At 52.0% G+C, this 12,603-nt stretch overlaps 6 protein-coding genes across 6 annotated transcripts; 3 read left to right on the forward strand and 3 right to left on the reverse strand.

The window, feature by feature from the left end:
• Positions 1–659: 659 nt before the first annotated feature.
• PC9H_004486 (uncharacterized protein) lies at positions 660–1,816 on the forward strand (the record flags this gene model as incomplete). The annotated part of the gene is made up of 5 exons (XM_036774070.1): positions 660–760; positions 877–1,202; positions 1,255–1,282; positions 1,331–1,461; positions 1,533–1,816. The coding sequence occupies 5 exons, from the start codon at positions 660–662 to the stop codon at positions 1,814–1,816; spliced, it is 870 nt and encodes a 289-aa protein (XP_036632572.1).
• Positions 1,817–1,925: 109 nt separating this feature from the next.
• PC9H_004487 (uncharacterized protein) lies at positions 1,926–3,317 on the reverse strand (the record flags this gene model as incomplete). Its single annotated transcript, XM_036774071.1, has 1 exon — positions 1,926–3,317. The coding sequence occupies one exon, from the start codon at positions 3,315–3,317 to the stop codon at positions 1,926–1,928; it is 1,392 nt and encodes a 463-aa protein (XP_036632573.1).
• Positions 3,318–5,025: 1,708 nt separating this feature from the next.
• On the forward strand, positions 5,026–7,165 carry PC9H_004488 (uncharacterized protein; the record flags this gene model as incomplete). Its single annotated transcript, XM_036774072.1, has 2 exons — positions 5,026–5,353; positions 5,418–7,165. The coding sequence occupies 2 exons, from the start codon at positions 5,026–5,028 to the stop codon at positions 7,163–7,165; spliced, it is 2,076 nt and encodes a 691-aa protein (XP_036632574.1).
• Positions 7,166–7,579: 414 nt separating this feature from the next.
• PC9H_004489 (uncharacterized protein) lies at positions 7,580–9,031 on the reverse strand (the record flags this gene model as incomplete). The annotated part of the gene is made up of 1 exon (XM_036774073.1): positions 7,580–9,031. The coding sequence occupies one exon, from the start codon at positions 9,029–9,031 to the stop codon at positions 7,580–7,582; it is 1,452 nt and encodes a 483-aa protein (XP_036632575.1).
• A 742-nt stretch (positions 9,032–9,773) lies between these two features.
• PC9H_004490 (uncharacterized protein) lies at positions 9,774–10,471 on the forward strand (the record flags this gene model as incomplete). Its single annotated transcript, XM_036774074.1, has 3 exons — positions 9,774–10,103; positions 10,161–10,280; positions 10,334–10,471. The coding sequence occupies 3 exons, from the start codon at positions 9,774–9,776 to the stop codon at positions 10,469–10,471; spliced, it is 588 nt and encodes a 195-aa protein (XP_036632576.1).
• A 522-nt stretch (positions 10,472–10,993) lies between these two features.
• Positions 10,994–12,526, reverse strand: PC9H_004491 (uncharacterized protein; the record flags this gene model as incomplete). Its single annotated transcript, XM_036774075.1, has 5 exons — positions 10,994–11,283; positions 11,472–11,737; positions 11,796–11,988; positions 12,151–12,404; positions 12,468–12,526. The coding sequence occupies 5 exons, from the start codon at positions 12,524–12,526 to the stop codon at positions 10,994–10,996; spliced, it is 1,062 nt and encodes a 353-aa protein (XP_036632577.1).
• Positions 12,527–12,603: the final 77 nt, after the last annotated feature.

A 12,603-nucleotide genomic window follows, 5' to 3' on the forward strand; every position in this document is an offset into this window, starting at 1 on the left:
TCAGGAACTCACTCGCAGGCACCCGTCCCGGGAGATATCGCCTATGTCCTTTCGGTCAGGCCAGTCAATTGGTCGATATTCTCTCACCGATACCGCACCGATTGCGCGCCAACATCTGTACATCAACATTTCATTGATGAGAGCAAGATGAACGTGTCATTTCCTCGAAAAGCACGGAACAAAAAAGTACGGTCATCATTACTCCCCTTACTTACCAGCTCGCGATTTGTTTAAGCATAGGCCGCAGTCGGAGCACCATGTGGGCTCTCGTTCCCTCGTTCCCCGTTCCCCGTGCTATGGCAGTGGCAGCGGCCACCGCTAGTTCGAGACGCGGACTAGCCTAAAAGATTACTGCACTGGAGATACGTCTCGACTCGGGTTTGGGAGTCGATAACGCGGGAGTAGCGCATGGCGACTTGTCACTCCAAGGAGCCAGGGACTGCAATGATGACACTCGGCGCTGTGGTAATGTTCCATGAACATATCATCTTATCAAGGGTCCTTCTGAGTCCAATCTCACCTGCGAAGTCATCTATCCCTCAGCAACGTAGCATTTTGGTTCTTGAACGCGTTGCGATTCCGCGCGTAAGCGCCTACGTCGCGGAATCTGAAATTACAACACCAGAGAGGGGCGAATTCCCCTTCAAACCAATTACTGCATGGCCTCCCCAGCCTCTAGACTATCATTTCCCTCGACAGTCTTTGGGATTGCTCAATACTGGCCGGGATACAGTCCTGATCTCAAGCACATCGTCGTATTGTACGCCTGTTGCATCACTATCATTAATCAATGGCAATTTAGTAGAAGCTGATTGTTCTCCCTCCTTGCAACGGTCCGTATACTCCTTCGATATATAAACACAACTCATCTATCAGCGGTGCATCGTATTGTGACGTTGGGTACTCCAATCAATCGCCTCACCCGACCTCGGAACATCCACTCGGGGTGCCCTTCCCAGGGTATACGTACGCCGAAGACGGGCAGGCGAACTGGGTAGGGCATCTCATCACCGAGCACGGCCCTCAGAGCGCCTCCCAGGATCCTGCTAGTGGACCGTCTCCGGTGCTCGTGTATGATTACGCAAAGGGAGGGGCGACTGTACACGGAGTGGTGCAACAGGTTAATGATGGGTTCTTGCGCGTCGGGTCTGCTGGGTGGAAGCCTGAATGGGCACGATGGAACTCAAACGATACAATCTTCAGTGCGTCTCCCTCCTATCCGACGTCCTTGAATGTCTACAACATCTACTCAAGTGACCTGGGTGGGAATCAACGACTGCGCGTGAGTTGATCAATGTGTAGAGATAACCCTATTGAACTATGATCCAAGAATCAGACTGATCCGGGCCGACCGCTTCGTTGCGTCCATGAAGATTTACTTTGAAGCCCAAGATGCAATCTATAGCGCCGGCGGGCGTAACTTCCTGTTAATCAATGTGCCACCTGTCGGACGCTTCCGTGGTATGGCATCCATACATCAGCCCTACATCGGAACTGAATCGCCTACTTTCCCCTTACTCATCTGCGCCCAGGCAAGAACTTACCCAATAAGGACTACGAGACGTGGAATAAACTCCTGGAGGATGGCGCGGCATCGTTTGCCACCGCCAATCCCGAGGCCACTGTCATGATCTTCTCTGCATGGGACCTCTTTCACGACGTTATGGACAACCCAGACAAGTACGAATTCGGCGCAGAGAAAAGAGGGTCAGGCGTCAGTGGGTTTCTCGTGGATGGCCTGCACCCGACTTCCAAGATGCACAATATCATCGCTCGGGAGGTATCCATCTTCCTGCGAGGTCAGTCGCCGATATAGAGAGAATGTCGTATCTACATGCCACACTTTTTACGTAGCAACGGGAGTTTGCGCCTGTATTCACGTTAATCGCCTTCCAATATATGATAAATCCAGCTGCAATATGAGACTACCAGTCCATGGCCCAACGATGGTCGTAATCTCGGGGTGGACCTGCATCCAAGCTCCGCTCTACGAACACTACTTCCTGTTCTATCGTCTTTTGAAGATCGAGAACAACCTCAGGATCAGGCATCCACAGAGCTGGCTGCTGCACCTTTCCCAATTTCGCAAAGGGCACATCAGCCAGCACGAACGCGATCCAGGCATGAAGATCGGCGTCGTGCGAGATATCGAGCGTTCGCAAGTTGGGAAGGTTTTTGGATAGGGAAGACATGCAGCTCTCGTCCAACGAGACTGCATTTGTGTAAAGGTGCAGCGTGTGGACGTCGGTAATTGGGAGTACATCTGTTCCAAGCGAGACGATCAGCAAAGGGGGCTCTCGGATACCCATGGTTACGTGGATATCGAACACAGGACGCGGCCGCTCGACATCTGTAGCGTAGAATCCTTGTAGCTGGATGTTGGCGCCTTGCCTGTATGTCCCATCGATCTTCAACGTATTGACGCGGTTCGAACGAAGCCGCTGGGTGCATGCTTCCAAGAACGGTTGGAGTTTGGAAGGTGACGCTTCAGCGCGTATACGCAGTAGGGATGGTGCACAATCCACGAGGTGCAGAAACGCAGCACATGTATCCGCTTCAGCGGACAGCAAGGTCAGCTTGCGTAGTCGACTAAGGGTAACCGCGTTGTCCAAGATTTTCGAGGGTACCTCAACAGGCAGGCATCCGCTCAACGTCAAGACCTCCAGGGATTCCATAGCGCGCAATACGTCCAGGAGCTGCGGAAAGCCTACACGTTGCTGGGCGGCCCCAAGCTCTATCTCGAGCACCTGTAGATCACGAAGCCAGGGTGAATCCCAGAGTACCTGGCAGAACCGCAAGGAAAGGTGGCGAAGTTTAGGAGGGCGGACTCCGCCGAAGAGGCTAGATGGAACAACCACAGGTCGCAGAGTGGGGATAAATCGGTGCATGCAGATACGCTCGAGCAACAACGCCTCCTTGCAAAGGTCTTGGGTTAATGATGACGGCCAGACTTGCTCGTCGATACAAAGTTCTAGGATATCAATGCGATTTGTCTGAGCGTAGAGCTTTGAGATAGCATATTGGAGTTCGGGGTTGAATCGGACAGGGTAACAAAGGAAAAGTTGTAGAGGGGCGTTCTTGGATCGTTCCAGCGCACGACTAATGGCGCGGGTAGTCAGACTCCCATTGAAGGTCGACCAAAGAGCAGGGGTATTGATGACGATATCCCGCCACTTCTTGCAAATGCGAGTGAGAAAGCATGCTTGGAAAAATGCTGGTCCTCCAACCCGTGGGTTGTCTGGCATTCCCACCATATATTTTAGGATGTAGACCAGCAATTCGACGGGAAGATCGTGTATACTGGCGCCCACTTTCATGGCCGAGTTTTCAGACAGTGTTCCTGGTAAGAAGTCGATAGTGTAGATTATTAGAGCCGTCTAATAAGTCTTGAATATAATGTACCTTAAATGGATTAGTGGGATGTTACAGCTGTAGCTGTAGATGTGATGATAACCAGTGTTGTGCAGGTCAGGGTAAAGTCAGGAAAAGTCGCAAGGTCGGAAAGGTCAGTGACCTTACGACCTAACTTTGACCTGACCTTTTCCACGGTCGGAGGCAGCTCAGTTAGGGGATCAAGGGAGGCCAGGGATTTCAGGGGGTAGTTTAAACAGTAATTATTATGATAATAAAATTGAATCTAACGTAGTATCAAGTACCTGGTTGTCGACCTCGCCATATGCATCCAAATTGAGCATGTCATACAACTCGAGCTCCTCATCAAAGCTGCGGGAAGAGCTGCGCTGATAGCTAGATATCCAATGTTTGGAGGACTATTGCCTTGGGTTTATCACCCTGAAATGTATCATCGTACTTCAACTTCGCTCGGAAATGGTCCATGAAGAGCTCTCGCTACCAGGAACGATTGGGAGGCATGGATGGACTGATAGGTGGAACTGTCAATTATAATTCTTACCATGAATCATTGTACCTTATTTCTATCTGGGGGATGATGAGTAGTATGTATGGTGCTTCTATTAGTCCTACATCGCTACAATATTGGCTCGATGATTTACAGTAGTGGTATAATCGTTGGGAGAGGGTGCTAGGAGGTCGTGTCAGGGGAAAAAGGGGAAAGCTTGCGGTTCAGAATATGTGGCACTAACTCCGATTCCCACACTCATCTAAGGTCAGGTCAGAAACGGTCAGTGACTTTTCCCGACCTTTGACCGTACTTCTGGCCTTGACTAGTCACTAGTCACTCCTGGTCACCGACCGTACAACACTGATGATAACTCACTTCAAGTTATTTGTTCGTGCTTGTTCGGGCCATACGGATGATTTTCACACAAGTCCCCCAACATCCGTAAGTAGCCTAGCCTTTCACAGATGCGATTTCAGTGTCTGAAGGTCATGAGCAGGATATACCAGTTGATGAGATATGGAAAGGCCTTTTTGACGGTCACTAGACCTGCTAGGCTTCTTCAAGCACAAGGGAAGCGGGTCCTGGACTGGTGTGGTCATACAATGTGGCAATAATCTTATATGACCGACTCTTCCTGGACACCCCGCGCTTCCTCAAAGCCTCCCCTCGTCCCTCTGCCTCGCGTTGCATCCCTTTTGGACGCCACTCGGAACTACTGCGCAAACACAGCCAAATCTCGCTCATTCTGTATACATAGGATCGCTCCTGTGTTACGCATCTAGCTTCATCTGTAACATCATAGCTTGTTGTAAGCCTAATATACCTCACTGACAGCACGCAACATGTAGAGTTTGGCTTGCATCATCAATGCATCAACCTTCACGATTGTTCTACTGTTTGGTCGGATAAAGCCGCTGTATAGTCATGCAAGGTATTTTTAGTCACTAGCGGCGGCTATCTAGTACCTCCTACGTTACAGATTCAAAAAAATCGGTGTCACGATTCGACGATTGTGCGTTAGATTCGCCTCCGTATTGACTCCCGAACTTCACCTCTGACTTGACTGCCACAAGGTACCCTAAGTTCCTTCTCGGTTGTGGTTATAGTACGCTGAGCGCTCCTAGGCTCGATTAGATCACGGCCTATTGTCAAATCCACAAAGTATGGACTTCGCCGAGCTCGAGGGTAAAATATGCGATACATGCACAGCCAGCTTGAGCGGGAAGAAAAAGATCAAGAAACAGGAGGACTACTTCGTAGAGCTGGGTAAAGGCGTCCCTTTCGATAACTACCATCATCAGAGCTACGGTGACTTCGTGGCCAGCAAGGAAGATGGCTGCTTCATCTGCACCTGGATTTGGACTAAGGTGCTACCTGTAGATAGCCAGTCTGCTGCCCTCGATGGGTTTCGGATATACTGCCACTACTACTACGAGGAAAGGATACTCTTCTACGTAGTGTGCCCCTGGGCAGCTGATTTCAGGCTCATTGGTGTGTTGCTACCGATCTCGAAATATCTGCCAAACTGAAGGAGATTCATACTCTACCTGTGCAGTACGTCTGCGGAAGAAGGCGGATTTTCCGACCCACGCCTATGGCCGCGCAGGCTCGCCTCCGCAGCCCCCGTGGACCGAACTCGATGCACATCCTTGGTCTACTCTCGACCCCAACATAGGATCGAGCCAATCTCTACAGACAATCCAGCAATGGATCTCCTCCTGCAATAAGAACCACGAATACTGCCGTCCCCCCAGCTCGGAAGGGGCTTATTTCCCTAGCAGGGCCCTTGACGTCGACAAGGCTGAGCTCGGTACCGTTCATCTGCGCGACAGGAGCCAAATCGAAGCCAAGCACGCGGGGACATATCCCGTCTACTGGACACTTTCCCACCGTTGGGGCGACCCAGAGCTGATCGTACGGCTTCTCTCTACCACGGAGCACCAGTTCCGCAATGGCATACGCATTGACGACCTGTCACCGACTTTCCGCGATGCAGTCCTGCTGGTCCACCGTCTGGGCTACAGATATATCTGGATTGACTCCTTGTGCATCTTCCAAGACTCCCTTGACGAGTGGCAACAGGAGGCCCAGGCAATGGTGGATGTGTATCGGCACTCTTTGTGCAATATCTCTGCCGCCGCCGCGTCCTCGGACCCTGGTAGCAGCGGCCTCTTCCGCAGCAGGAAGCTCGACGCACGGCTTCTGTTTCCCTTCAAGGCGGATGTGAAGCTTTTGGAACGCAGTGGAGGGGTGAGCGAAGGCTCGTATATCTTCTGGAACGAATCCGTCTGGACTGACGAGGTCGAGGGCGTACCCCTCAGCACTCGCGGCTGGGTTGTGCAGGAGCGATTCCTCGCCCCTCGCGTTGTCCACTTCGCCGAGACCCAGATCTACTGGGAGTGCCTTGAGGGCATGTGGTGCGAGGCAGATCCTGAGGGGGGACTGAGAGCTACTGCGACAGTTTACAAGACTGCAAGGCTCAACCTTGTCAAGAAGCAAGTAGCGCTGTCGGGGAATCTGCACCCTGCGCGGCAGTCCTCAGATCTAATGTTCCACTCTCAGTGGGGTTCCGTCGTCGGCATCTACACGAGCTGCGCTCTCACAAAGGAGTCGGACAGACTCATCGCTATGGCCGGCATCGCCAAGACCTTCCGAGAAATCAATGGCGACACGTACTTGGCTGGGCTATGGAAGCGCATGATCTACACCGATCTCGCATGGATAACAAACACAGGCGAAGGCGCTCAGGTTCGTTACAGCGAGTCGTATGCTCCAACCTGGAGCTGGGCTTCGGTCGCTGGGGGGAACACGACGTTGAACATCTTGAGGGGGAAGTACAGTAGCCTCCCCGCGCCGCTCATAAGTATTGTCGACGCGCGGATCGTGACAGAACCTCCGGGCGAGGATTCCACAGGGCCACTCCGCTCGGCCGAGCTCGACATTGAGTGCATGCTATACTATTACCGTTGGGTCAGAGAATCGAGTCACCTCGCCGTGTACACCGACGAGGCGAGGACGCAGCGGGTCTTCGAGCAGACATATAGAGCAGGCAGAGACAGAGACCCCCTGCACCTCGACACGACGGATCTGATGCGAAGGTTCGCAGGGGTGAAAGAGCTGGAGGGCGTGTGTATGCCTATATGTGGATCGTATGAGGGCTACGGAGGGGGGAGTAACGTGTATATCATGCTGGCACAGGACTTCAATGGCAGGTTCAGACGTATTGGGCTGTTTCAAGGCGGAGGAATAGGAACTTGGATAAGCGAATGGTCTGGCAAAGGCACGCGTATCACGCTTGTGTAGATTGTGCGGCGCACAACCAATACCTCTTCATCGTACTTGGGCTATTTGATGAGGACCCCCCCCCCCAAATTATCCCAGTAGAACTTACCTTGCTTGTTACCCCGCCTGCAAGGCCACAAGGTCATTGATGATAGAAAACTTTCGGCCTTTCTGAGCTCCACGCGTTCTTGAAAGCTTCAACTCCTGCATAGCACCACGAATGTGTAACCAAGCTCCCCTTCATCCTAATAACCTCGCATGAGGTCCACTACCAATCCTGCCCTCAAACAAGGTAGTCGAAGCGCCAAAGGTGCTTGCTAGTATACAATTGACGGTAGAACGGGGTACAGACGCAATTCCAACACGTTTCCATTATCCTCAACGTTACATCCTTCAGCATCTGGACAACATCCAGCAGAAGAGCAGGCTCCCCGGTCAATTGGTCCAGCCCAAATCCCTTTGGGAGCATGTCAAGCATGCTATGTAATCGTGTAGGTCAGTGGGAGGTGCTGCATATGGATCTCGTGCTTCGAGGATGATGGGGACTCCAGCCGACTTTCGGGCATCCGCGACGGCTTGAGCGTGAGGTAGACTCTCCTGCGGGACTTGGATCCTCTCTAAATACGGGAAAGGGATGGGCGGCAGTACGGGCCCGCCGAAAGCCTTCATGAAGTTGTCGCCAGGTAGTACATACGCCGCATCGAGGATACGTAATTTGGATAGGTTGGCGTACAGGGAGGATACAACATGATCCTCCAGCACGTGGTGGCCGCCGGCCAGGTACAGTACACGAGCCTCAGATACAGGGAGACGATTCAACCCAGCTACGACGGACTCTGAGGGTGGCGTTTCGTGATAGCCGTCACCTGCCTGGACTATGATGATATTGAATACCGAATGTCGCACTCCAGCAGTGGTGACGTAGCCTTCCAAGTGGAAGTTTTCGACATAATCACCATCGATCTTCAACGTGTCGATGGAGCCGCGAAGGCGGTGGGCGGAGGTGTCGAAGAACGCTGCAAAGTCCGATTCCGTGACTCCAGCGCGGATGGACAAGAAGGAAAGACTGCAGGCAACGGAGCGTAATAAGCAAGTGCATGCGTCAACATTGCTACCCAACAGGCGCAGCTCTCGCAGGAGAGGAAGGGCCACTGTGTCCTCCATCACGCTAGCTGGCCATCGTGTTGGTAGCCCTTCGCTCAGCGTCAAAATTTCAAGCGAGCTGGCAGTAGCGCGAAGGAAATCCAGAAGTTGCGCGGGATCGAGGCTCTGGAGTTTCTGCTCAAGGACAAGGGTTTGCAGATTTTGGAATAGAGACGAATCCCAGGGAAGTTGACAGAACCTTAAGAATAGGTGGCGAAGTCGGGGAGGGCGTACCCCGCCAAATATGGTCGTAGGGATGGGAACTGGCTGCCACATAGAGAAGCGATTTTCGATTCGGAGACGCTCGAGAAGCGGTGCTTGCTTCTCGCAAAGTTGTGGTAATGACGTCGACGAATCGTGGCGCAGTTGAATATCGAGAAGACTGATGCGATGCATTTGAGCGCAGAGCCTCGATATGGCTGATTGATATTCGGGGACTTTCCAAACATTATTTCCAAGACGAAGAAAAACCCGGAGGGAGCCTTCCAACGAACAGTCCAATGCGAGATTGATTAGGTGAGGGCTCATATCCTCCATGATTGATGTCCATATTCGAGGCGTGCTGAGGACGATTTGTCGCCATTTCTTGCAAACATGTAGCAGTGCAATTCCATCGGGATGTTGGCGACCAGACCTGAGGCAGGACAGTTGCTCTCGCGATGCAGCCAGGTATACAAAGACGGGGATGAGTAGTTCAACGGGAATCTCGTTCAAATTCCGATGCTTCTGGGTAGCTGCTTGCATGGTTGGAAATGACCGATGAAACCCTGAGTAATATGGGTTGAGATCAGTGATCACTGCGAAAGGTAAAGGTTGAGCTATTACTACGTAGGGGTTGCACGATCAAGCAAAGGGTTTGTGCTCGAAATCCAGTCTCTTATGTACCCAAGGGTGTTGAGTCAGAGTGGATCCCGCCGGCACCGACAGAACGCCGGCGGTTACCGGACACTTACTTCTTGTTCCTAAACCATATTCACCCTCGCTTTCGAGGCGGCGTTATAACGGACGACTCTCAGATTGACGCTTGAATCCTCGAATATCCGCGCCAGTACAATTGTACAAGTTGCTATCCACCGCAGTGGCCGCGATGGCCTTTGACCATGGTATCCAACTTCAACAGCCGCTGGGCGATGGCCACTTGCACAATGGCAAGTGTGGTCGACATTTGGCCACCCTCTGGATTTACCTGTACTGGGGCAATGGTCAACGCGTCTTGGCCTGACAACGTCTGTCTGCCACAATTTGTGGTGGCATTTTGGGGCAGCTCACGCTCATTGTGCACTAGATAGGCTATTCTGCCAGTACTTGGTTCCATCAGGTGACTGCATCTTAAGGTCAACGCTCGCGCTCGCTCTCTAGATTCTCGTATAAATTTCCTCTCCACGGCCACCAATGTACCACACTGCTTTCTGGATCACCCTTCTCTGCAAAGTCGCGCTGTACCAACTCAGGATCGTCGACAGCCTACGTCTCCGAGCAATACCGAATGCCCTACATAAACACAATTCATCCCCAAGTTAGGGACGTTGCTGCCTACTCGTCCCTCGGCTGCGCTGTGACCCCTGAAGATCTCTCTCGTTTCTGGAAGAAGAATCTCCCTGGAGGATACGCGCACGACTCTAAATGGATTGCGACTGTAGGATCTCCTGGTAAATATCGACCCGTCTACTTCAATATCATTGGCAGCCATGGGCGTGGTATCCCGGTGTCGGAATTACTCTCTCGCGGCTACTACGGAATGTCTGCCTCTATGGATGGCGCGTACGATAAGGTTCTTGCACACACTGGCCTCCAGAGAATCACCTTCCGGCTTGTTGTACGTTGATTTTGTATCAAGGCGATGGGATAGCCTCTTATACATTACCTACTGCAGTGGCCTGGTTATGAGAACGTTAACTGGACGAGATCAATCCAAATTTATAACGAAAACGGCCCTATTACACGCGCTGGACTGGCTGTTGAGATTGCGAAGATTATATCTTGCTTTGTGATGGTATGCTATCTCTGGCCATCACCATGAACCTCCGCACCCACCTTTTAATGCAGAACTCAGCCTATGAACCGTGCGCCAATCAGGACTGGCAGCTTCACCCGGCGAAGATTACTATTAAACGCGTCGTGCTGGTCGCCCTCCATCATATCTCCGAAGGCTCCTGGCAAGCCGAAGTTCTCGTGGACGTCTGATCTACCGCCGACCCTCAGGCCTCAGCCTCAGCCTCTACCTCTCTGCACCACCTCGCTGGACTAGGTGCTGCATTATTGACTATGCTATCCCCAACCTCTCATTGATCCTCCAATTCTGACCTCCTGTTGTATCGAACCCAATGTACTCCCTTGTTGTACCTATACTATACACTCATTCCCTTCGAAAAGCTTCGTCTGATGACGCGTGAAAAGATAGATTTCGTTGTTGAGATAATGCAATTGCCACCAGGACTACATCGGAGGTACATGAAAACGTAAAGGAATTAAGTCGGGGTAAGTGGGGCGTTCGTAAGTATAATAAGGGTGAACCCCAAGAATACGTTGCTGTATTTAATGACGAAGAGGCTCTAAAGAGAGCCGTCCGTCTGTACTCTGCCGAAGGTGTACATTGTTGATCGACGAGAGTAAGAGTCCAGAGGGGAGAGCTGGTGTCATCCCAGTAGTGTCGTTAGGGTTCGGCAAAACGCCGACCGGCAGGTGAGGTTGAGGGCTGTCCGTATATCAGACGAGATGTTGCCGCTGAATCTTGGCCAGTGTCTCGCCGAAAGCAGCCATGTCAAAGCCAGTTTCGCTCAACATGCAAGCAGCAGCGGCCGAGAGCGCCGACGCATTGGTATTCAGATCCTTAGGGTCCCCGCTGCGAGTAGGTGAAGAAGCCTTTCTGGACTTGAGTTTGTCGTTGCCGCTCCACGCCCGGACAAGGGGATGGTCGGCGGTAGGATGGTAGCGGCAAGCATTGAATAGCTCAAGATGTTTAGAGAAGTTCGCAGTAGGGTTGAAGAGAGGAAGAGCTATATCGCGCGGAGGATCAGCTAAACTTGGAGGCGGAAAGAGGGAAGGCCGTAGAGGTTATTTTACCATTCTGCAGTAGTGAATAGGCTGCGTCTGGATGGATGCGCCGCGAGGACATCACTGAGCGAAGAGAAGGAGGTTAAAAGAAGTGAGTAGGTGGGGACGGTGGAAAGGATGATGAACGCACAGTACGCGCATGCAGCTGTACACGCCCGAGACTCCACGACCGAATATATCAGAACCTCCCCGTCGTTCGTTATGGCCTCGTTAATGAAATCACAGATCTCCGGTAGCGCCAAAAGTAGCGAGTCTTTGCTGGGACCGATGTTCTTGTGGTGGTATTTGACAGAGGGTATATTGGTAGCACACTCGGCAGGCGACAGTGTAAGGAAGTGAGTAATTCCCAGGTCGAGAAGCAATGCTTCCGCCTGCTCTGGGTCCTTGGGAAAGTCGCTGAAAGAGGAAGGATGGGAGTAAGCCAAGGGACAACGATCATGAGAAGGGGGCTGACCTGCTTAAGTACAATTGCTCCGGAATAACAGGCGTGGTGTCGACGACGGTCTTCAAGAAGTTGGTGACATTGCGGGATTGGCTTCGCTTCCAAGCGATGTAAGCTTTGTTTTCCGGCGAAGGATCGTACCCGCAATCGGCAAAGGCATGTAATTGTCGTACAAAGCCGTAGTTTGGATGCACGCACGGCCGCCCTACCAGAGGGTAAGTGCGTCGAACAAAGGCCATAGGTTGCAAGACTCTTACATCGTCTAACAAAACGAATCGCCGACGAAGGGGACATCCGTCTGGTCTTCATCACTGGGTTCCCGCGCGCTTTTGAGCATCTGACAGCCAAGAGTGGAAAGAGAACTCACGGTAGGCGCACACGACCGTGGTACTCCGAGAAATACCCATTACGCAGTGAACAAGCACTTTACCACCGTTGTCCATAGCGGCTTGGATGAAGCGACAGGCATTGGGGAGGTGTATCAACAAATTCTCATACTCGGAATCGTGCACGGCGATGGCGAGATGGTTCGGGCCCGTTGATGGGTATTCGGGACACACGGAAACTATGTGCGTGATACCAATCTTCTTCCGGAGATCGACAGACTGCGCGGCCGCCAAGCTGGTAAAAGAGCCAGGACATAAGTATCTCGACACAACGACAAGGTTGACGTCTTTGACTTACTTTCCGAGATAGAGTTGGTCCTTGATGATGGCATTTACGCTCTGCGGATTGTAGACCATTGTAGTGGGAAAAGGGACAGGACGGGGGTAGCACCAGGCTATCGAGAGTGAGAGATACAAAGCTAAAAGGTTTTCGG

The sequence above is a fragment of the Pleurotus ostreatus genome, assembly GCF_014466165.1.
Source record: "Pleurotus ostreatus strain PC9 chromosome Unknown scaffold_3, whole genome shotgun sequence".
In the NCBI taxonomy this organism is placed as follows: domain Eukaryota; kingdom Fungi; phylum Basidiomycota; class Agaricomycetes; order Agaricales; family Pleurotaceae; genus Pleurotus; species Pleurotus ostreatus.